The sequence below is a fragment of the Thalassophryne amazonica genome, chromosome 13 (genome assembly GCF_902500255.1).
Source record: "Thalassophryne amazonica chromosome 13, fThaAma1.1, whole genome shotgun sequence".
Taxonomy (NCBI): Eukaryota; Metazoa; Chordata; class Actinopteri; order Batrachoidiformes; family Batrachoididae; genus Thalassophryne; species Thalassophryne amazonica.
Window position 1 is genome coordinate 39175320 of NC_047115.1, and position 25978 is coordinate 39201297.

The 25978-nt window shown below is 41.4% G+C and overlaps 1 protein-coding gene across 1 annotated transcript in view; it reads right to left on the reverse strand.

The window, feature by feature from the left end:
• Positions 1-326: 326 nt before the first annotated feature.
• Positions 327-25978, reverse strand: part of sfrp5 (secreted frizzled-related protein 5) — a 60271-nt gene continuing 34619 nt past the window's right edge. The window contains 1 exon segment of the mRNA XM_034184778.1: positions 327-1816. Within this exon segment, the coding sequence (XP_034040669.1) occupies positions 1488-1816 (329 nt within the window). The 3' untranslated portion in view covers positions 327-1487.

Sequence of the window (25978 nt, forward strand, 5' to 3'; positions counted from 1 at the left end):
AGGTTCTAGACTTGTTTTCAGTGGGTCATCAATTTTACATACACAAAATGAATGCCTCTTTAAACAACACAAAAGAATCCAGAAGATCCCCAAACCTGGTGGAATTGTATTTAAAAGCTCCTGAATGGCTAATTGGCATAAATCAGGTTAAATTAGGACCTTTTGGATGTGTTTAGGCACCGACTTGAATAACTACATGCAGTGCAGGAAAATTGACTTTAAAGACTTTAAATGTTTTTAGCCAAAGTGTATGTGATCTTGCATCTGTCTGTACCATGTCTGGTTTAAATCTAATGAGTCTTAAACTCAGAAAGGGGTACTTAACAAAATTTTAATATATGGTTTATTTATTTATTTGTAAGACCAATGCACCTACTTACAGATTAAGTGATTAGAAAATATTGTCAAAGTTAATTTTTTTAATCTTTTATCGCTACAGCAACACTGAATTCAGGTGCTATGTCTGCACACAGGATTTTGCTGCTTTCATACCATACGTTTAGCTGAAGCAAATTAAAACAATTTAAGTAAAAAAAAAAGGGAAATATTTGAAGAGTGACTGATCAATCTGGCATTGTCCCTTCTGGCCAGTCTTTCTCTCATCTTCTGATTTATTCTCCATTTCTGTCTCCATCCTAGCCCCCCCCCCCCCCCCCTCAAAAGAAATAAAAAATAAAATAAAATTCAAGTTTAACAACTTTCAGTCCACAAAAATGGTGCTGCACAAAGTCAGTGAAAGCATCATCCGGTTTGCCAGTCTCTTTGCTGTGTCTCATTTCTTCACTTTTCTTTTCCAGCAGGGTGAGAAAAAAAAACATTTTTTTTTTTAATAATCTAATATGAATTACATACTTTTTTTACACTTTGAAATCATTTTACACATTTCTGTGTCGTAGCTCCGTGCACAACCTATGTGTAGCGTCCTCAGCTCATTTTACACAGATGGAAGCCTTCATTTCTCACTCAGCTCACTTTACATTCAATCATTAAACAATCAAACATCAATTCCCCCCAACAGATCCATCAAATCTTTCCATTTCTCATTCCTATTGTCTATTTGATAAAGGCACAAAATGGAAAATATCACGCAAGCGATTGGCTGCATTACATCAAATCACAAAGGTTCTTTCAAAAGACAGGAGCTAGAAAAATATGTTTGTTTTTAAAGAAAATTACAAGAATTAAATTACATCACATTACCTACCATAAAAATCTGCAGATTGTTTGGTGCTTTTATGGGCTGGCATAGTATAGTGCCCTTCTTTTCAGCCATATTTATATGTCAGATTATTGTAAGATCAAAATAACCCCGTTGGTAACCTGATCTATGTTAAAGATGAAAAAATAAAGCCGGTGCACTCCGGGAATTCCCATAGGACTATGCAGTAGATGTACAAGAGTTTAAGGATGGAATATTGAAGTGATAATTAGTATCTGCATTGAACCAAAAGGAGTGCAGGGCTGATGGGGACAAGAAGTCCAGCGTGTCACTGGAAGACAGTGTGGTAGGTGGGACACTGATGAGACTTCATGTACTTGATGGCAAACTTGAGCTCCTTGCTTTTCTTGTCCCACTTGTGAATGGACATGAGCAGCAGTTGCTGGTCCACTTTGCGGCCCATGATGAGGAAGTTGGAGCCCAGGCTGTCCAGCTGGGAGCACGGGCAGTTGGCGCCATTCTTGATATACAGGGTCAGCTTCTTCAGGTCCTTCTTCCGAAGAACACCTTGCTTCAACACTTTCTTCTTCTTTTGTGCCGCAATCAACTTCCTGTCTCCTTTTTCCTTCTTCACCTCCTTGATTTTCATCTTCAGGGCTGAGGAAGAAATGAGGGAGAGAAAAGGAAAAGATATGACATTATACCACATAAGACAAATATCTTCATACCAGTGCTGTTTCACTAAGTTTACCATGTCGCTATCATCTATGATTTTTCATCTTCTTGCAAGAATTAGTGCTGTGCTGAGATGTGGCTCATTTCTATTTTTCTGGTGTATCATCATTTAAACAGTGCCACAGTACATTAAAGTGCATGAAATGAAACCAAAGATGTGCTATTACCTCTTCTCAACCTGTTTGCACTGCAGACCATTAATCATGCTTTCTCTGTGCAAGACAGTGGGCCAAAACAAAATTTAATGGTGCTATGAATGCCATTTTAAACTTTCATTTAGTAGCCAATAACCTGTTTTCTGTGAAAAGATGTAGTGTTTTAATTGCATCCTACACAGAATGAAGCAACCCTCCCTCTCCGTGTCTGTAATTTGAGTTTTTCTGTTCCTTGTTTTCATAGCCAGATGGCCACCCATGTGTGTTTAGTGATTATGAGTCCCATCCATTCACATTTAGTGCATGTTAGTACCGCATTGTGAAACTCTTCCATGTGTTTATAAAGTAGTGAGCGACTGCCCATATATTACACCCTGCATTCAAAATGCTGGATAACTGTAACTTTCTTGAAATTTCTCCACCCAAGAAACCATGTTCAGAGGCTAAACAGGTGATCTGATCAAGCACATGGTCAGACTACAATCAATAAGGGTCTGGCTTTTTCCAGATGGAGAGCCCTTCAATCTGCTAAAGAGCTCCAACTGGTGAAGTTGGGACGTTGTGTAAAATGTAAATAAAAACAAAATACAATGATTTGCAAATCCTCTTCAAAATACACCACAAAGACAAGATATTTAATTTTCAAACTGAAAATGCAAATATTTGCTCATTTTGAAATGGATGCCTGCAACATGTTTCAAAAAAGCTGGGACAGTGATATGTTTACCACTGTGTTACATCACCTTTCCTTCTAACAACACTCAATAAGTGTTTGGGAACTGAGGAAACTAATTGTTGAAGCTTTGTAGGTGGGATTCTTTCCCATTCTTGCTTGATCTATGACTTTAGTTGTTCAACAGTCTGGGGTCTCCATTGTTGTATTTTGCGCCACACATTTTCAATAGGCGACAGGTCTGGACTGTAGACAGGCCAGTCTAATACCCGCACTCGTTTACTATGAAGCCACGCTGTTGTAGCACGTGCAGAATGTGGCTTGGCATTGTCTTGCTGAAATTAAGCAGGGACGTCCCTGAAAAAGACCTTGCTTGGATGGCAGCATGTGTTGCTCCAAAATCTGGATGTACCTTTCAGCATTGATGGTGCCATCACAGATGTGTAAGTTGCCCATGCCATGGGCACTAACACACCCACCCCCATACCATGACAGATGCAGGCTTTTGAACTTTGTGCTTGTAACAATCTGGATGGTCTTTTTCTCTTTTGTCCGGAGGACACAACGTCCATGATTTCCAAAAAACAATTTGAAACGTGGACTCACCAGACCACAGTACACTTTTCCACTTTGCATCTGTCCATTTCAAATGAGCTCGGGTCCAGAGAAGGCAGCGGCGTTTCTGGATGTTGTTGATGTATAGGATTTCACTTTGCATGGTAGAGTTTTAACTTGTACTTGTAGATGTAGCGACGAACTGTGTTAACTGACAATGGTTTTCTGATGTGTTCCTGAGTCCATGTGGTAAGATCCTTTATGTTATGTGTCAACGCGGGTTGAGGAGCGGACCTGCGTCTGACGGAACCCAGCGCTAAAATAACCAGAAAGCGGTTCCAATAACAAAACAATTTATTTTTCCACCCTCTGGTGCATAACAAAGTGTATGAACAAAAGATGCATCAGTCTGGTGGAGTGAAGGCTGGCACGCTCTCCAGCGCCTAAAAGGATCGAAGCCCGGCGCTTCTGGACTCACTTTTACCGCCAAACACCCCCCAGGTGGACACGACAAACCGACTCTCTGCGAAGGATAGAAAAGGTGAGGTAAGTCAGCAGCTACAACCAATATCCTTCAAAAGGCACACACTATCAGCAACACATTCAGGTCTGTATTTAAGCTTTATGTAAATGAGCAGCTTCTCACAACAGGTGGAGGATCACCAGTCCGCACGCCACGGCAGTGAGAAGCGAGCTGCACAATTCTCATCACAATTCAAATATACTGCGTAACAAAATACCAAGTTACTATCAACAATTAGTCAAACAATTAATCACCTCTGATGTGTGCTGACAGCATGTGTCCCTCACCCTTCCTCCTTCACAGGCACGATGTGTCAAACCCAGGCGCGGTCCTCAGCGTCTCACAAACGAACATCACAAGGTCGAGTTCCCGGCAATTCTGCTTGAATCACACATGGCTTAAATGCAGAACGCCATCTCATTATCTGCTTCAGCTGAAAGTCTTTAAGGTTGCACATGAGCACCATCCACAGGTGCTGCACATAACGTTGATGAGGGTGAAGGACTCTTCTGCCAGCACCTTCTCCACAGACAATAAATCAGTTTGCATACCACCTGGAGAGCAAAGAAAAGAAAAGAACACCAACATATCCAGCCACACCCCCCCAACACACAACACTTTACACAATGATGATAAATGTCTGGAATAACAAACATCTTGAATGAATTGAACTGAATGAATGAATCTTCAATGCAACTTTGGTAAAAGTGTCTTGTTTGTTGATTCAATACACACTTACAAATGTTGCACTTGTTCTGGTGTTTTATATTCATTACAAACACCAACAAAATAAAATAAAGGAAAAACTGTTGTTAAATAATATGACTCTTACAGCTATACTCTTATAGCTGAGCAGATTCAGAGGGATATAAATGTAAAATGTGACTTTGGCCCCGATCTTCCCTACAATACTCATGCCTGGAGTGCTGCAGCGTGGCTGTGCTTAGACTGGAGAGCTGAGACTTTGACACCGGGACACCGAGTTCTCCCCCGGGGAAAAACAGCTTTGGTCAGTTGTAGTATGCTGTCTGTTTTACAACGTTTGGAAAGAGGTGTCATTTGATTTAAAACAGCGATTTGCTTTGAAGTTATTGATTGCGGAATGATCCGTCTTTCCACCTTTACTCGGCAGAGAGCCGGGGCCATGCTAAAATACGAAATGGACAAAATGGAGTGAAATGGGGAGCTATAATCACGAAATGGGGGTAAAATGTAACGAAATGGACCAGAGTGAACCAGACCGACTCCAAATAAGTACTTTTATTTAATGTTTGGCTTTTGTTTTTGTTTTTTGTTTGTTTTTGTGAGATGCGCTCAGTACATGTAGTAGGGGCAGGTGCACCATCTGGCATTAAAGAGATGAAACTTCAGTCAGTGGGTCAGTCTGCTCCATTTCGGAACATTTTACCCCCCTTTCATTATTATCAGGCCCCATTACGCTAAAAAAATTAAGTAAGTAGTGTAAGTCCCTTCGGCTGCTCCCTTGTTTGCACTCGGGGTCACCACAGCATATCCAAGGTGGATCTACATGTTGAATTGGCACAGGTTTTATGCCAGATGCCCTTCCTGACACAACTCCACATTACATGGAGAAATGTGGCAGGGGTGGGATTTGTACCCGGAACCTTCTGCACTGAAACCACTCGCATTAACCACTTAGCCACTTAACTGAATCATATTTGGAGTCGGTCTGCTCCATTTCACTACGGTTTACCCCACGTTTCATTATTATCAGTCCCCATGTCGCTCCATTTCGCTTAAAAATAATTAAATAAAAGTACGTAATTGAATCATATTTAAACATATTTGGAGTCAGTCTGGGTCAGTCTGCTCCAATTTGTTACATTTTACCCCCATGATTATCAGGCTCCATTTCGCTCCATTTTTTATTTTAGTATAGCCGGAAAGCCGGAGCAAATCCCACAACACACACACAGAGCGAAGGATATTATCATGCTTATTATTATTTTCATAAGGACAGTAACTTTAGTTTCCGAACCAGAGAAGCGGGAGATATTAATGTTCCTGTCCACGGCAGAGAACCGCGTCGCTGCTTGCCCCACAAAAAAGACACGTTAATGACGAATGAATAAAACCGTCCGTGTGAAGTGGTGGACGATTCTCGCAGAATTGCACAGCGAGAGGATACGTAACATAGCCGACAGTACAGTGGAGGAACTGCTGGCACAAACACATGACAGTTGGACTGAATGTTGCATTTCTTCTTGTGTAGTAGACAAAAATGAGGAGGGAATTTTTGCTTATTTTTTATTTCTTGCAAAACATTTTTGTCTCATTTTTATTCGTCAACAGTAGCGCACATTTACACAGTTTTAGTCAGTGTTTTTAGGACATTGGTGCCATCTCGTCATCGTCTCGTCTTAGTCATGGGAAAAAGGGTTGTTGATGAACATATTTCGGTACCCATTTCGTCTGGCGAAATTAACACTACTGCCAAGGTTCTTAACTGCATCCCTGAAGTAATTAGGGACTGAGAACATTGCTCATGGGAATACTGTTGGGGTAGTGATAGCAACAATTGCTGTTCTTTTGCCTCATCTACATTTTATGATTCTGAGTCATCCCCAATAAATAGACTGGGGTTCGACTTGTTTGTGGAGACGATAGCTCAGTGAGATGATGAATTAGCTACCAGACCTGTGTTCAATTCCAGGTCATTCTACCTGTCCTTGTTCTTGAAGAAGACACTTTATCTGCATTGTTTTATTCCCTCCAGCTGTAAATGAGTACTGTCCTTGGTTGGGGAAGTAACTTGTGTTGGACGGGTGTTCCATTCAGAGTTGCAGAATCTCATTTGTTTCATGCTAAAGAATCTGGGTCTATTTTGGAATGAAGGTTTGACTCCAGGTGTATCCACTCAAGCTGCCTGTCTGTATCCTTGGACAAGACTCTTCATCAGCATTGTCCCCACTAACCCAGCTATAACTGGGTGCTGGCCTCAGCTAAGAAGTAGTCTGCAGTGGACTAGCATCCTATTCATGTGGAACCGTAGACTTTTATCCACCTGACACCATAGAAACTGGAACTGAGCATTGGCCTGATGGGCCACTGTTTGCCCAGAAAAGATTTATTCACTATCTCTATTTTAACCAGCCAGTCAGGTGAATAAACTTACAACCCTCCTGTCAGACGACCACTTCCCTGGTTTCCTTCTTTTGTCATTTCCACTCTATTAGAAACCCAAAAATGTTATTGTAGTCTTGGAGGAAAAACAGTCAGTCATTCTTCTTTCCACATAACCTTACCCCCTAACCCTAACTCACCAGTATATATTTATACATTGAATACGTTACCTCTCTGCACCCGTTTTAGTATTTGTAGACTTCTACCAAACCGCAGTTTGTCAAAGTAATGAAGTACTGACTTATACCTCTCATCAGCCCTCGTGTTTATAGGCTCATATTTTAAATGTGACAGATTAAATTTGGACTGCAAAGCGTTTAAGAAAGGAATTCTCTTGGTGAGGATTTTGACAGGTGATATTAATTGCAGGCCAGGCAAAGGTGCAGGGTTGGTATGAAGCTTCACTATGTACTTGAAACTCTTGGAAGATCGCCATGACACTTCTCGCCAGCTTGTCGACTGTTGAATAAACACACCTTGGCACGGTGCGATACATATATAGTAGATGTGAGGTGATAGCATGTTCAAGGAGCTTCCTTTCGTTCCTGAGGGTGAGTCTGTGTGCTGTGTTTCTTTTGCTGCGCAAGAGTGTACTTGTGTGAATGAATTCATTTATGTGTGTGTTCAGCAAGCATAGGAAGGATAAAATCATTTCCCCTCAGCTGCAATTTGAATGCCTGCCACGTTCAGTCATACTCAGCACTAAATGGTGCAGTGGGGCCCACAACCTGGTCAGTATCCTTGTGACAAGCTGGGCACACTTCTTTTTGCAAACTCACTGGCTTTCAAGTGAGTCGAGGGAGGAACTAAGTTACAAACACTCAGAGAAAGGACTGTGTTGTCATTGTGAGGAGTGCAGCTTTTCCATGAGTTAAAGCATATCGCCTACCCTACTGGTCAGGTGTAGACGATTTAGAAATTTGTTATTCATTAGTCATTTGTGCTGTGCTGCAGGATGCTACATCATCAAAATATGCACATCGAACTTTAAAAGTGGGCTACGATAAAACACCAACAAGGGCCTGATTTACTAAAGATTTGTGTGTCAAAACATGCGCAAATACTACAGTTTCTGCGAGAAAATGTACGTGCTGATCAACTAATGGTGTTCATTGATAACTGCATCTTTCAAATGGGCAAAATAGCGTGTATTCTCGATTTTATATGTTTGCCTTCATGAAAATGAATTTTGGGGTATGTCCACCTGAGTGCACAAATTGTGGTTGTTGAACTTGCAAATATGTGATGTTTGCAATTTATCAAGGCTATAAGCAATTTCAGGAGCTGAGATTGTGTCTGTAAATTTGCATCTTTGAAACCTTTCAAAACAGTCTGGATGTGCCCATTGACAGAGGTATGAAATGAAGTTCAGGACCGACACCGATTCAAGGAAAGCGAGTATTGGGCATTTATTTTTCAAACCGTGCTCAGACCCGGCACCTAAACAAGGCAGGGTGTAGTTCAATGCTGCTTACTGCCTACACTGTAATATGGTTAAGTTTCACCCATATCCCTCGGTGTAATGAACCACCGCTTTAGATCAGAACCCTCTGCCTGGCTGCAAACCCTCCCCAAAGCCTGATGTGCACCTGCTAAATGACAGACACCGCAAGAGCTGTGATTTGTCACTTTCACATTTTCACTCCTTCCTCTCCCGTCATGTTTTAAAAGTTTTTGCACTGAGCCCACCGATTACATTTCGATCATGAATCAAATATGTTTGGCAGAAAATTCTGCAAATATGACCAACTTTACCACACGGAGTTGGAAAAAGATGCTCAAATGACCCGCAACTCACGGAGGAAAATTGTAAGTACTATATTGTTGGTTTGAGGGTTGATCATTGCATAAACAAGTGGAGCTTGTTGAGGGACAAATTAATCCAGAAAAAGGCGCTGTTCCTGCGGTAACTTGCATAAAAACACGACTGAGAACTTTAAAAGGGTCACACGCATGTCAGCGTCATTGCATGGCCACAGAGTTTCAGAAGCATAAATAAGGTTTTTGGATTTTAAAGGTACCACTCCACTTAGAAAAAAATAGATTTTGTCCATTTTATACATATAATGGAATTTGATTGTAACGGACAAAATTTGCTGGTCCACCTAAATCCATTATATGCACGTTTAACTGTACATGTCTGTGCAATACAGCCCCTGATGTTCCACATAGCTTGAAGTGGCTGAATGAATTTCATTTTGTGCTTATGGGCATTAACACATGCAAAATACTCATTTACATACAGCTGTCTATGTCACATTACCATTATAGGAAATCACCCACAGAATGTTCACTAATCCAAAGCACGTTTGGTATGCCCATGCAATTTAGTACTTATTATATGGAATCTTAGTAAATCAGGTCCTAATAGTCCCACCCTTGATCTACAGCACAAGGTCCATAGCACATAGCGCAAGTGCATTTGGGAAGCATCCAACCACACTTTGTTATTTGGACACCTCATAATCAAAGTACAAATCCAGGCGCAGGGTGCAAAGGGGTTGTATGTAGTCTATCAATTAATCAAGGCTAAGCTTTGAGGTCATATGAACTAAAACAATTGGTGTCCTCTGTTATTGCCTTTAAGATACAGGTGTGCTTGAACTCGGTGAGTTGCTATAAAGATGTCAGATATCATAGGTCACAAAAGTGATGTTTTCTGGCAAGGAAATGAATTGCACATGAGCAGATCATTTACAGGAGTAACAGTGCTCGACCAAAGCTCCCTAAGGTGAAACAAGCATAGAAGTTGCTGGTGGGAAACATGTCCTCATCTAGAACATCTACAATTCAATCTGTATTCACAGTGGTCTTAACGTTTCATTCATTACAATAAAAAGTAATAGCTGAGCTTCCTGATCACAAAATACTGCTGTGCTGATGACATAAGAATGAGCTGTTAATTTTTGATAAATTTCACCTGGGACTGTGTGTTTGTTTGATTGATTGATTGTTAGCAGTCTCATGTTTTTTTTTTCGTGCTCCCACCACGAAATGAGTCACATTTCATGAGGCGTTTTTTTATTTTTTGTTTTACTATTTCTAACCCTATTCCTCTCCCTTCCCCTAACCCTAACCTCCACAGACCCCCCTGCGCATGTCACCCCACGTTTCACGATACCATCATGAAATTAATTTGTGCTTACACAAACCAACAGATTAATTTACTTTTCGTGGTACCATCACGAAATCGCGTGAGATTGGGTTGGATATCTCACTATAAATGGATTTTATTGAACTTCTGTGGAGGGGTAGACCCTTGGTCAGGGCAGAGTTGATTAGAGCTGATTGATTGGTTGATTGATTGATTTGAGCTGATTTTGATGTATTTGTAAGAATAATTCCAGATTTGTTTAATATACCAAAAGCTTGTAAGACCTGATCCTAGATCAGTGTCTTATACCTGAACCTGTAAGAACTCATCCTAAATCTGTTGAGTATGTCTGCACTTGCAAGAACTGATACCAGTTCAGTGTAGTATATCCATCCATTTTCTATACCCACTTACACCAATTAAAGGTCACTGGGGGAGCTGGAGTCTATCCCAGCAGCGACAGGGCGTAAGGTGGGGTACACCCCAGACAGAGACGCCAGTCTGTCACAGGGCCGCATGTAGACAGACAAACATATTCACACCTGCACGCACACCTACAGTCAATTTAAAGCACAAAATTCACCCAACATGCATGTCTTTTGGTTTTGGGAGGAAGTCGGAGCACTGGAAGGAACCCACGTGAACACAGTAGGCCTGTCAAGCACCAAAGTTTCAAACTTGCAAAATCCAATTGCCATCATCCGCTATATTTCTTTCTGACCTTGATAAATCACATGGCGTGTGTAAACCTCACCTAATCGCATGTTTCTTCCAGTAGTTTTGTGTTCTCGGGCCGACAAAACCCAAATTGCATATTCATGAAGGCAAATGTGCTAAATTGACAATATGTGCTATTTGGCACATTTTGCAGGTGCAGTCCTCGGTGTGCACAGTTCCCGAATCAGTATGCAGGTGTATTTGCAAGTGTAATGGTGTTTGTGCCCATTCTTACACACACAAACCTTTTATAAATCCAGCCCATTGAGATGTTGAGATGAAAAATTTAGATTAGAATCTAGAGTAGGAGTAATTTAGAATAGGCTTTTTTCAGACAGAATTAGTTTAACAGAATTAGTCTGAAAATCATAGCCACTTGTTGTAATTTAACAGTGGGACAATACTAATGTTTTTACAGTGCTACACCACTGTATGTTGCAGTCGGCACACTGTAGAATAACAGCACACACTGAAAAAGAGAATGTTTGAACCACCTTAAAAAAGTGTTACAATTTGTAAAAACCTGAATGAATTGTTTGAACTTAAGTTTGAAAGTTAAATCAACTCTAACTTACAAACTGAAGTTCAAACAGCTTAATTCATTCAGGTTTTTACAAATTTAACTTTTTTAAGTTGGTTCAAACATTCTCTTTTTTCAGTGCAGTATCACTGTAGAATAGCTGCACCCACTGTACAATAACTGCACCCTACCTGCCACTATGGTGCTGTAAATTAAAATGGAAATTTGTTACAGTGTATCTGTCTGCCACATCCAGGTGAAATGTGGGCATCTTCAACACTGAGGTGCACGCATGCTAGATCAAACCCAGAGAAATACACCACATGGCCAAAATACTCTAGCTGACAATGCAAGTTATACGCCTCATATTATGGCCCGGTCACACAGCACACGGTGATAGCAGGATGAAGGAAAAAGTCACAGAGTCACAAATCACTGAGAAAAAGTGGACGAATGAGCCTGCACTTCTTTCATCACCGAAAAGCCTGCGAGTCCAGAGCGCATACAAGAACAAAACAAAACTGAAACTACCAAAAGAAAAATGAAGCAAACAGAGACCTTGATGCTTTAAACAAAATCAAAGCATTCATGATGATGTGACTTGACAGAAGGTATGAGACCGAGCACCAGCCTGTGATCATTTCTGCAGCCAGCCTGTGCTCTCCACAGCATCTGCAGGCACAAGATCTGGTTTTTGACTTCACAACACCAACGTGTGCGCACAGGCGCGTCCCAGGCAGAGATGGCTGGAACGTGCATGTGCGCACAGCCACAAACGGCTGTGCGCTACAAACGTGTGCGTGCTACAGACGGCTGGAACGTGCGTAAATAGTTAAAGTAGTTGATAAAACGTTGTTGCCACTATAGTTTCTGTATGAAAACGTTGCTTTTCATCCCACACATGGAGGAGTCAGGTTCAGCTCATCGGAGCTTTAAGGCCCGGTCCCACTGGCATTTAGGATGATTTGTGTATGAATTGCGCACAGAGTTGGTTCATATTCGCTAAACGTCCGCAGTATCCGTGAAACATGCTTGTATGAGTTGGCGACAATTGAACATGTCCACAATTATCCGCAGAGGCACGTTTTTCCATTGCCAGGATTTTTGAGCTGCACAAAATTTTGGCTGAGGATGATATCCGCCTTACATACTCAATACATACTCAAACTATGCGCTGTATATCTGCCGTTATCCGCTGACGTGGTATTGCGGCTTGGCAGCGGACTGGGACAGTGTGTAAACGGATATATTGTGTGCCTATCACATCCACATCACGGACTAAATAAGATGTAGTGACTGCATACAGAGTGGCCACGAATAAAGCCGTTGTATTACGTCAGCTTTGCATCTGATTTGCGGACAGTTTGCGAATGCACAACAAACACTCCATGTAAATCCAAAGTACCATGGCAGATATCGACATACCTGCCAGTCAGTGCCAGTCCAGCTGTGGAAATGTACAGATGTAGTTATGGATCCCCCAAAAACGCCATCCAACAACATAAAGGCGCACTGACACGAGCATGTTTTGCTTCACGCAGCAGCATGACCTGTGTCCTGATGATCCCACCCACAGCTGGACGCCATTCTTTGTTCTACCAGTTGCCACGCGCTCTGCGCTGGATTCTGCGTATATAAAATAATTATTTCGTAGCAGATTAATTATGTTTTCTGCAAATTCACCATTGAAAATGGCTTGAATCACTTCCTGAATCACAGAGGAGGCTGCAGCTTGTTAGGCGCACATGCATGCCTAACAAGCTGAAAAAATCATTTTGAGCCATCTAAAAAGGTAATTATTTGACTTGTTTACATTGTCAAGGCTTGATGAAACAGTTGTGTGTTTTTTCCTTCTTGTCTGCAGCTGTTACAGTATTTATTCCTATGTTTATAACAGATTTAACTTCTTGTTATAATCGTTCAGACGAGCTGCGCTCTGATGTGATCCGCTGACGTCACCACTCGCCCTGTTCACTGCTTGTTTACTCCAATCAACTTGTCCAAGTCCAGCAATTGCTCCAGAGGCTGTGGTGTTGGTGTGAATAGTGATGCCAAAGGCCCGAGTGCACTTCATTTATGACCACAATGCAGATGCCGTGCATGCACAACATGTGCGCAATGCATTGTCATTACATCTGTAATACCTCTGTGATAATCGCAATGCGTCCGATCCGTTTGCTTACTACATGCGTTATACATCCGTGACTGTTTGTCGTATATTCGCTGTACATTATTAATATATCTGTAATTCATACTGAGACATCTGTCATTTTTGGCCACTTTTGTTGCGGACGACAACGAACGCCCAACATTTGTATACTCAATTCATGCGCAATCAGTCCCCTCCACAGTGGGACCGGGTCTTTAGTTATTGATCCGTTCAGATATGTTCGTGCTAGACGTTGGACTTGGGAGGTTGGATGAAGATGGACGACAGTCAAATGGAACGCTGATGGTACGGGAACTACGCAAACGATGAGGAACCGTCAAAACAGAAAGCAAAACGGAATACGGATGAACTGAGGTTGTCAGGATTTGTTGACATTTTACAACAGTTTGAAAATTCTGACGAAGTGCCAGCTACAGGAGCGAAGCTGGACGACGGTTAAATGATGTCTCCGAAAGTCAACATAAGTCCAGATTTCTTGTTTCGTTTTGGCTTCGGTGTCCTTTGTTAGTGCCATGTGACTGAGGCTTTACACCCCATTTACACAAAGTCCACAAACGATGTGCGATCGAAAAATGGTCTCTGCTCGCCATCACTCTCACAGTGTTGTGTGGGCCGCTGAAGAGGAGGTACTGCTGGCCCACCACCACCAGAGGGCGCCCTGCCTGGAGTGCGGGCTCCAGGCACCAGAGGGCGCCGCCGCCTCACGTGAGCAGCTACGGTGACAGCTGTCACCCATCACCTGAGACAGCTGACGGCAATCATCTGTGGGGTATATCAGCAGGACGGCACCTCCACCTCATTGCCGAGATATCGTTTCTACCAGAGAGGTAACGTATCGAAGCTACGGAGTGTATCTTTTTGGATTGTGCTTAGTTTGTGGATTACTGTTCCAACGAGAGGTGGAGGTAACTTCCCTGCTGTTCGGAGTCCTGGGTGCAAACGCGCCCCCATCTAACTGTCCTTTGTTCCTCGCCAGCAGTACCAGGTCCGACACGCGGAGGCAGTGGCCACCTGGGAGTTCGGGACTTGGCGGCTCCAGTATTCCCGGGGTCCTGTGGCGGAGGAAGCCGTGTGGTTCCGGTCTTACCTTGGAGAGGCGTCTCCTATCTTCGAGCCTGCCCACACGACACTTTTGTGAATTGACTGTTGTCCATTGCTGTGATTGGTTGTATTCGTTGTGCACATTCACAACAGTAAAGCTTGTTATTTTGACTTACTCCATTGTCCGTTCATTTGCGCCCCCTGTTGTGGGTCCGTGTTCCTACACTTTCCCAACACACAGGCTCTCACTGGGGTTGCAGGCTGGTCACAGTGGGTCTTCATGGTCGGAACAAGATCCCTCCTGGTCGCCATCACTCGCCATCATTCTCCAACAGGTGCGACAACAGTGGATGGAACTGTATAAAACACTCGCAGCAGTTGTGCGACCGGTTAAAAGATAGATGGGTCTCATAATCAATCTCGTTAACTCTCACAGGTTCCATCCCACTCCCAACCTGATCGTATTTGTTGTAGTAGACTCTCAGTTGACTCTGCATGGGGTTGCATCACTGTTCGCGGATATCAACATATATTTCACTCACAGAATTCAGTCACAATGCACTCTTGGTATAAACGCAAATAACAGATCAACCTGGAGACATCTAAGACCTGTGAGAGTTGACAACATATTATGGTCTTGTAGGTCTTATATAGGTCTCAGTCCGGTGTAAACGGGGTATTAGTCTCTTGGAATTTCAGGACTCTCTCTTTATAGCAAGATGGCACTTCAGCCAGTTTCTCTAAAACCTTTCCACTGTTCTTGATGAAGCCTGACACTGCAAAATGAGGACCCATTAACGTGAAAGACACATTTGGACAGAATAGCTAAGAAACAGAGCTTCAACATGTAATTATATTGTTAATATGCCAATGCAAAATTCCAAGACTGTGCATCCCTGATGGAAAAGTGCGCACTCTCTCTGCTCTAACAGCTTTGTATCAGCCTGATTAATGATGTGGGATGAGTCTACAGTGTTTTTTGGATGCAGCTCAGAATGTGAGCAGTGTGCACTGAAAGAGTAATTTTTGTTGTTGTCTGATGTGATGATTTATAAGGGGTCTGTGTGGCGGGGTTTTTCCCAGTAGTTGGTAATTTTTGCGAGCTGGATTATAAGACTTCATTTTTTTAAAGGACAGGCTTCTCTGAGGGGCCATTATTGTACAGAAATATGCCTTTCAACACTCACCTGTTCATTTTTTTTTTTTTTACCATTATAAGTTTTGCCACAAATTCAAGTGCAGCAGTCAAATTCTCCACACAAAATAAATCAGAGTGTATAATTAAATCTGGCAATAATGTATGCTATGGAGTCCAGTGGGCCAAAACCATCAATAAGGAAAATAATGGATTAATTATGGTCTCGCTTCATGTGCAGGTCATTACTGTGGTGGTGAGAAACTGAATTGCTGGAATTCAGAAATTTCAGGAAATTGTGTTGAATGGACACTGGGCACTAGAAGTTATTATCTTAACTTGGAACAAGAGCATGCTGGAGAACATGCTTATTGTGGTGGAGGGTGGACTTTTTTCTGGTTCCGGAGCACAGCGGTGTTCTGCTGTATCTGTTAGCTGTTTGAACTGAGCTGTTTGAGTTCTTTGAATTAACAGTCTTTTCAAGACTTTTTTACTTTTTTTTACTTTTTCACCGTGCTCCAACGCCTAAAGAAGACCTCTAACGGTCGAAGCATCGCGACGGAGCTCTTTTATCAGCTAACCTTCATCAGCGTTGGCAAGCTAACTAGCTTGCTAACGCTTTCGTTTTTATTTTATTTTATTTTTAGCACTGTTGTCGTGCTGCTCCACAGCCTGCCTAGTGGATTTTTATTTTATTTTAGCACTGTTGTCGTGCGTTACCTGTGCTGCTCCACAGCCTGTCCAGTGGATTTTATTTTATTTTTAGCACTGTTGTCGTGCGTTACCTGTGCTGCTCCACAGCCTGTTCAGTGGATTTTTATTTTATTTTTTGGCGCTGTTGTCGTGCGTTGCCTGTGCTGCTCCACAGCCTGTCCAGTGGATTTTTATTTTATTTTTTACCACTGTTGTCGTGTGTTACCTGTGCTGCTCCACAGCCTGTCCACTGGATTTTTATTTTATTTTTAGCACTGTTGTCGTGTGTTACCTGTGCTGCTCCACAGCCTGTTCAGTGGATTTTTATTTTATTTTTTAGCACTGTTGTCGTGCGTTACCTGTGCTGTTCCACAGCCTGTCCAGTGGATTTTTATTTTATTTTTTACCACTGTTGTCGTGTGTTACCTGTGCTGCTCCACAGTCTGTTCAGTGGATTTTTGTTTTGTTTTTTGGCACTGTTGTCGTGTGTTACCTGTGCTGCTCCACAGCCTGTCCAGTGGATTTTTATTTTATTTTTTACCACTGTTGTCGTGTGTTACCTGTGCTGCTCCGCAGCCTGTCCAGTGGATTTTTATTTTATTATTATTATTATTATTATTATTTTTTTTATTTTTTTTTTTAGCACTGTTGTTGTGCGTTACCTGTGCTGCTCCACAGCCTGTCCAGTGGATTTTTATTTTATTTTTTAGCACTGTTGTCGTGCGTTACCTGTGCTGCTCCACAGCCTGTCCAGTGGATTTTTATTTATTTTTTACCACTGTTGTCGTGCGTTACCTGTGCTGCTCCACAGCCTGTCCAGTGGATTTTGATTTTTATTTTATTTTTTTGGGCGCTGTTGTCGTGCGTTACCTGTGCTGCTCCACAGCCTGTCCAGTGGATTTTTATTTAGCGCTGTTGTCGTGCGTTACCTGTGCTGCTCCACAGCCTGTCTAGTGGATTTTTATTTTGTTTTAGCACTGTTGTCGTGCGTTGCCTGTGCTGCTCCACAGCCTGTCCAGTGGATTTTTATTTTTATTTTATTTTTTAGCACTGTTGTTGTGCGTTACCTGTGCTGCTCCACAGCCTGTCCAGTGGATTTTTATTTTTATTTTATTTATTTTTTAGCACTGTTGTTGTGCGTTACCTGTGCTGCTCCACAGCCTGTCTAGTGGATTTTTATTTTATTTTAGCACTGTTGTCGTGCGTTACCTGTGCTGCTCCACAGCCTGTCTAGTGGATTTTTATTTTGTTTTAGCACTGTTGTCGTGCGTTGCCTGTGCTGCTCCACAGCCTGTCCAGTGGATTTTGATTTTGATTTTATTTTTTTTGGCACTGTTGTCGTGTGTTACCTGTGCTGCTCCACAGCCTGTCTAGTGGATTTTTATTTTATTTTTTTACCACTGTTGTCGTGTGTTACCTGTGCTGCTCCGCAGCCTGTCCAGTGGATTTTTATTTTATTATTTTATTTTATTTATTTATTTATTTATTTTTTTTTAGCACTGTTGTCGTGCGTTACCTGTGCTGCTCCACAGCCTGTCCAGTGGATTTTTATTTTATTTTTTAGCACTGTTGTCGTGCGTTACCTGTGCTGCTCCACAGCCTGTCCAGTGGATTTTTATTTTATTTTTACCACTGTTGTCGTGCGTTACCTGTGCTGCTCCACAGCCTGTCCAGTGGATTTTGATTTTTATTTTATTTTTTTGGGCGCTGTTGTCGTGCGTTACCTGTGCTGCTCCACAGCCTGTCCAGTGGATTTTTATTTAGCGCTGTTGTCGTGCGTTACCTGTGCTGCTCCACAGCCTGTCTAGTGGATTTTATTTTGTTTTAGCACTGTTGTCGTGCGTTGCCTGTGCTGCTCCACAGCCTGTCCAGTGGATTTTTATTTTTATTTTATTTTATTTTTTAGCACTGTTGTGCGTTACCTGTGCTGCTCCACAGCCTGTCCAGTGGATTTTTATTTTGTTTTAGCACTGTTGTCGTGCGTTACCTGTGCTGCTCCACAGCCTGTCTAGTGGATTTTTATTTTGTTTTAGCACTGTTGTTGTGCGTTACCTGTGCTGCTCCACAGCCTGTCTAGTGGATTTTTATTTTGTTTTAGCACTGTTGTTGTGCGTTACCTGTGCTGCTCCACAGCCTGTCTAGTGGATTTCTATTTTGTTTTAGCACTGTTGTCGTGCGTTACCTGTGCTGCTCCACAGCCTGTCTAGTGGATTTTTATTTTGTTTTAGCACTGTTGTCGTGCGTTGCCTGTGCTGCTCCACAGCCTGTCCAGTGGATTTTTATTTTTATTTTATTTTATTTTTTAGCACTGTTGTTGTGCGTTACCTGTGCTGCTCCACAGCCTGTCTAGTGGATTTTTATTTTATTTTAGCACTGTTGTCGTGCGTTGCCTGTGCTGCTCCACAGCCTGTCTAGTGTCGGATTCCCTGTTTGGGAATCCGCTAGCTTAGCGTAGCTACTAGCTCTTAGCCGTTTTAACATGGCGGCTTCTCCTGTCTCTCCCGTACTTTTCTGCTCTGGGTGTGAAATGTTTAGTTATTCCTCGGCCTCTTTTAGCAGTAACGGTACATGTAATAAGTGCAGCTTATTCGTAGCTTTGGAGGCCAGGCTGGGCGAATTGGAGGCTCGGCTCCGCACCGTGGAAAATTCTACAGCTAGCCAGGCCCCTGTAGTCGGTGCGGACCAAGGTAGCTTAGCCGCCGTTAGTTCCCCCCTGGCAGACCCCGTGCAGTCGGGAAGGCAGGCTGACTGGGTGACTGTGAGGAGGAAGCGTAGCCCTAAACAGAAGCCCCGTGTACACCGTCAACCCGTTCACATCTCTAACCGTTTTTCCCCACTCGACGATACACTCGCCGAGGATCAAACTCTGGTTATTGGCAACTCTGTTTTGAGAAATGTGAAGTTAGCGACACCAGCAACCATTGTCAATTGTCTTCCGGGGGCCAGAGCAGGCGACATCGAAGGACATTTGAAATTGCTGGCTAAGGCTAAGCGTAAATTTGGTAAGATTGTAATTCACGTCGGCAGTAATGACACTCGGTTACGCCAATCGGAGGTCACTAAAATTAACATTCAATCGGTGTGTAACTTTGCAAAAACAATGTCGGACTCTGTTGTTTTCTCTGGGCCCCTCCCCAATCAGACCGGGAGTGACATGTTTAGCCGCATGTTCTCCTTGAATTGCTGGCTGTCTGAGTGGTGTCCAAAAAATGAGGTGGGCTTCATTGATAATTGGCAAAGCTTCTGGGGAAAACCTGGTCTTGTTAGGAGAGACGGCATCCATCCCACTTTAGAGGGAGCAGCTCTCATTTCTAGAAATCTGGCCAATTTTTTGGGATCCTCCAAACTGTGACTGTCTAGCGTTGGGACCAGGAGGCAGAGCTGTGGTCTTATACACCTCTCTGCAGCTTCTCTCCCCCTGCCATCCCCCTATTACCCCATCCCCGTAGAGACGGTGCCTGCTCCCAGACCACCAATAACTAGCAAAAATCTATTTAAGCATAAAAATTCAAAAAGAAAAAATAATATAGCACCTTCAATTGCACCACAGACTAAAACAGTTAAATGTGGTCTATTAAACATTAGGTCTCTTTCTTCTAAGTCCCTGTTGGTAAATGATATAATAATTGATCAACGTATTGATTTATTCTGCCTAACAGAAACTTGGTTACAGCAGGATGAATATGTTAGTTTAAATGAGTCAACACCCCCGAGTCACACTAACTGTCAGAATGCTCGTAGCACGGGCCGGGGCGGAGGATTAGCAGCAATCTTCCATTCCAGCTTATTAATTAATCAAAAACCTAGACAGAGCTTTAATTCATTTGAAAGCTTGTCTCTTAGTCTTGTCCATCCAAATTGGAAGTCCCAAAAACCAGTTTTATTTGTTATTATCTATCGTCCACCTGGTCGTTACTGTGAGTTTCTCTGTGAATTTTCAGACCTTTTGTCTGACTTAGTGCTTAGCTCAGATAAGATAATTATAGTGGGCGATTTTAACATCCACACAGATGCTGAGAATGACAGCCTCAACACTGCATTTAATCTATTATTAGACTCTATCGGCTTTGCTCAAAAAGTAAATGAGTCCACCCACCACTTTAATCATATTTTAGATCTTGTTCTGACTTATGGTATGGAAATAGAAGACTTAACAGTATTCCCTGAAAACTCCCTTTTGTCTGATCATTTTTTAATAACATTTACATTTACCCTGATGGACTACCCTGCAGTGGGGAATAAGTTTCATTACACTAGAAGTCTTTCAGAAAGCGCTGTAACTAGGTTTAAGGATATGATTCCTTCTTTATGTTCTCTAATGTCATATACCAACACAGAGCAGAGTAGCTACCTAAACTCTGTAAGGGAGTTAGAGTATCTTGTCAATAGTTTTACATCCTCATTGAAGACAACTTTGGATGCTGTAGCTCCTCTGAAAAAGAGAGCTTTAAATCAGAAGTGTCTGACTCCGTGGTATAACTCACAAACTCGTAGCTTAAAGCAGATAACCCGCAAGTTGGAGAGAAAATGGCGTCTCACTAATTTAGAAGATCTTCACTTAGCCTGGAAAAAGAGTTTGTTGCTCTATAAGAAAGCCCTTCGTGAAGCTAGGACATCTTTCTACTCATCACTAATTGAAGAAAATAAGAACAACCCCAGGTTTCTTTTCAGCACTGTAGCCAGGCTGACAAAGAGTCAGAGCTCTATTGAGCTGAGTATTCCATTAACTTTAACTAGTAATGACTTCATGACTTTCTTTGCTAACAAAATTTTGACTATTAGAGAAAAAATTACTCATAACCATCCCAAAGATGTATCGTTATCTTTGGCTGCTTTCAGTGATGCCGGTATTTGGTTAGACTCTTTCTCTCCGATTGTTCTGTCTGAGTTATTTTCATTAGTTACTTCATCCAAACCATCAACATGCTTATTAGACCCCATTCCTGCCAGGCTGCTCAAGGAAGTCCTACCATTATTTAATGCTTCAATCTTAAATATGATCAATCTATCTTTGTTAGTTGGTTATGTACCACAGGCCTTTAAGGTGGCAGTAATTAAACCATTACTTAAAAAGCCATCACTTGACCCAGCTATCTTAGCTAATTATAGGCCAATCTCCAACCTTCCTTTTCTCTCAAAGATTCTTGAGAGGGTAGTTGTAAAACAGCTAACTGATCACCTGCAGAGGAATGGTCTATTTGAAGAGTTTCAGTCAGGTTTTAGAATTCATCATAGTACAGAAACAGCATTAGTGAAGGTTACAAATGATCTTCTTATGGCTTCGGACAGTGGACTTATCTCTGTGCTTGTTCTGTTGGACCTCAGTGCTGCTTTTGATACTGTTGACCATAAAATTTTATTACAGAGATTAGAGCATGTCATAGGTATTAAAGGCATTGCGCTGCGGTGGTTTGAATCATATTTGTCTAATAGATTACAGTTTGTTCATGTAAATGGGGAATCTTCTTCACAGACTAAAGTTAATTATGGAGTTCCACAAGGTTCTGTGCTAGGACCAATTTTATTCACTTTATACATGCTTCCCTTGGGCAGTATTATTAGACGGTATTGCTTAAATTTTCATTGTTACGCAGATGATACCCAGCAATATCTATCCATGAAGCCAGAGGATATGCACCAATTAGCTAAACTGCAGGATTGTCTTACAGACATAAAGACATGGATGACCTCTAATTTCCTGCTTTTAAACTCAGATAAAACTGAAGTTATTGTACTTGGCCCCACAAATCTTAGAAGCATGGTGTCTAACCAGATCGTTACTCTGGATGGCATTTCCCTGATCTCTAGTAATACTGTGAGAAATCTTGGAGTTATTTTTGATCAGGATATGTCATTCAAAGCGCATATTAAACAAATATGTAGGACTGCCTTTTTGCATTTACGCAATATCTCTAAAATCAGAAAGGTCTTGTCTCAGAGTGATGCTGAAAAACTAATTCATGCATTTGTTTCCTCTAGGCTGGACTATTGTAATTCATTATTATCAGGTTGTCCTAAAAGTTCCCTAAAAAGCCTTCAGTTGGTTCAGAATGCTGCAGCTAGAGTACTGACGGGGACTAGCAGGAGAGAGCATATCTCACCCGTGTTGGCCTCCCTTCATTGGCTTCCTGTTAATGCTAGAATAGAATTTAAAATTCTTCTTCTTACTTATAAGGTTTTGAATAATCAGGTCCCATCTTATCTTAGGGACCTCATAGTACCATATTACCCCATTAGAGCGCTTCGCTCTCAGACTGCGGGCTTACTTGTAGTTCCTAGGGTTTGTAAGAGTAGAATGGGAGGCAGAGCCTTCAGCTTTCAGGCTCCTCTCCTGTGGAACCAGCTCCCAATTCAGATCAGGGAGACAGATACCCTCTCTACTTTTAAGATTAGGCTTAAAACTTTCCTTTTCGCTAAGGCTTATAGTTAGGGCTGGATCGGGTGACCCTGGACCATCCCTTGGTTATGTTGCTTTAGACGTAGACTGTGTTTCATAATTATTGTATGGCCTTGCCTTGCAATGTGGAGCGCCTTGGGGCAACTGTTTGTTGTGATTTGGCGCTATACAAGAAAAAAGTTGATTGATTGATTAACTTGTCAATGTGTCTCAAATGTGTTTTACTAGCATAAAAAAGTATAAAATGTAGCACTGATCCCAAAGTAATATCTTAAATGTTTATATATGTTAAAATGTTCTGTTTTTCTGAGCTGTAGCTTGAGTTGAGCCATGTTTCTCGGTTTCTGAAACATAAAGAATCAATGGATGTATATGTTTGAAAGTACGTACATAGACTATAATTCTGTTAGAAAGGGTCAGGGAGTTGAAATAAGATATACTCTGGTGAATTGTATCCACATTTTCTTGGGATGTTACAATTCATAAGGATGTCATCTTTCAAATGTCACAGAAAACAGGGTTAGAAGTTGCCTGTGACATGGATCAAATGGAAATTTGCACCATCGTCAGACAAAGTTGTCCAGTTTGTCTCAATAGAAGTTTCTATTGGCTCTCTGAAATGTCGCTAAAAGTCACTAGTTTACCTATTGTTGTAATCACGTCTAATTAGCATGTATGAATTCCATCCTGTTCTCTTGAGGGTTGGATTATTTTGTTTGCTTTTTGGGGGGATGGGGGGTTATTTTTGGTGAAGTGGCATGGAGAATACATACATATATATATATATATATATATATACATACACATATATATATATATATATATATATATATATATATATATATATATATATATATATATATATATATATATATATATATATATATGAATGAATGAAAGTCACTACATCTAGCGACAAAGTCACAAAATTGGCAACACTGCTTCTGAATGCTCACAGATGAATTGAAAATGGCGTGTGATCATCAGGTGAGGTTGATCATGCTTAATCGCAAACCAGATGAGAAACACTTCAGATAAAGTGTCTTTAAATTGGACATGAAAAGAGTTTTAACTTTTCTTGGTTTAGCAGACTCCACATGGGGGAGCTGTTCAGCTGTTCAGGTGTGCCACCTGCTGCAATGCAAATCCTCCCCTTTACTACTTTTTTTGACTGCTTGCTTGTATTGTTGGAATTTTGGTGTCAAATTACTCCCAACATATGTAAAAACTATTTCCTTTCTGCATTATATTTTAACACACCTAAAGATAGACGCTAAACTGTGATACTTTACAGTCTCTGAGGTTTATCTCTTAACAAACTAATTTTTTTATCAAGGTCACCCCAATGGATTTGGTATGCAGCTGCATGTGGATTTGGCTCATGTTTCATGCTGGATTCCCTTCCTGATGCAACTCAGGATGTATAATAGACAGGGATGGTGGGGTTTGAATCATGGACCTTGTTGATGGGAAGCAAGAGCACACACTGCTGCACCACTGTACTGCCATCTCAATTTTTTCTCGTATACATATGAAAACTATTGAATTGGTAACTTCAGCTGTTATTTCGTCATTATTCAAAAGAGGGACTTGTTATCATATTCAAGAAAATTGAAAACACAATCAAATCAAAACCTAGTGTCTCTAAACGATGTTAGAAAAAAATCTGTTTTCTAGTATCATTGAGAACAGTGTGGCCAATCCATCATGGGTAAAGATCTAAATACATCTTTTGGTCATCTCCCATAAAATATATTTAACTTGATAACACTGAAACTCATGGTCTCTGCGTAATTTGAGCATAAAATTAGCTCTGCATCCTCTGTTGTTACTAAGATATGAGTAAATGGATAAATGTTATTTTTGGTCATTGCTATGGTAACACCTCAGTTTCTGACAAGGCATAATGTTAACTACAAATGATGCTTGCAGTGCGCCACTTTCAACTGGGCAAAACATAGGGCCCAAAGTCCCAAACATAAAAGAGTGCTAAACACCCCCACATTAAAACTGACTGGCATTTTAAAGGAAAGTTGAATGACGTAGGACGTACACAGCTGTTTGATGTGTGAGAAATATCTTAACATTATGCAGGCTGTAAACACTGCTCCACCAAGACAATTGCAGCGCCTTGTTTCCGGTAGCTAAATATTCAACTTTGCTTGACATCACCACTTGATCTCATTGACGTGAGAGTTCTTTTTTTTTTACAAACTTTATTTGGTTTTTAACAGGAATTGCACAGCCATACAACCACTCACAATGTGATACATATAAAACAAACCATACAATTCCCTTAGGTAATAAACAAACACACAAACAAACAACCTCCAATCGCTCCCAGGCAATAAGAGAAAATAATAAGAAAAAAATTTTTAAAAAAAGGAAATAAAGTAAAATTAAAATATAAACTGCAATGCCCAGAAGAAAGTACAGTTTGTACCAAGGACTAGCCTGGGATAAAATGAAAATCAACTTGACCAACCAATCGTAGCAACGGCTGCCAAATTTCTGCAAATTTGTCAGAGGAACCCCGTAGTGACATCCTAATTTTCTCAAGTTTAAGAAAATAAACAGTGTCCCTCAACCAGTGTATAAAAGAAGGAGGTTGTGGTGATTTCCATTTAAGAAGGATTATCCTCCTTGCAATAATGGTCATAAAGGCTAAAGAATTTTCTTGGGAGGAGGACAAAGGAGACGGCCCTGAAAAAACCCCAAACACAGCACTCTGAGGATTCGGATCAATTTTTCTGCCAACCACATCTGATATAACAACAAATACCTCTGTCCAAAAACTCCTGAGCTGAGGACACAGCCAAAACATATGTATGAGGTTCGCAGGAGACTGTTGGCACCTATCACAGCCTGGGGAGACAGTGTTATAGAATTTAGACAGACGAGCCTTGGTATAGTAAACACGGTGCACAAGCTTGCATTGAATAAGACAGTGCCTAGCACATATAGAAGACTTATGCACTTGTATTAAAATATGTGACCAGAGCTCATCAGAAATAGCCTCTCCTATATCCTCCTCCCAGAGGGCCTTGATTGAACTCAGAGACTTCAAGCGGATCGAAGCTATGTGATTATAAAAAATTTAAATAGATCCTTTCAGCCTAGGAATGGGCAAAAGCAAGGAGTCAAAGTCAGAGTCCTCAGGCACCCTAGGAAAAGTGGGAAAATTACTACGAACAAAGCTGCAAACCTGTAAAAATCTAAAAAAAAGTGATGTGATGGAAGAGTAAATTTGGCTGAGATTTGTTGAAA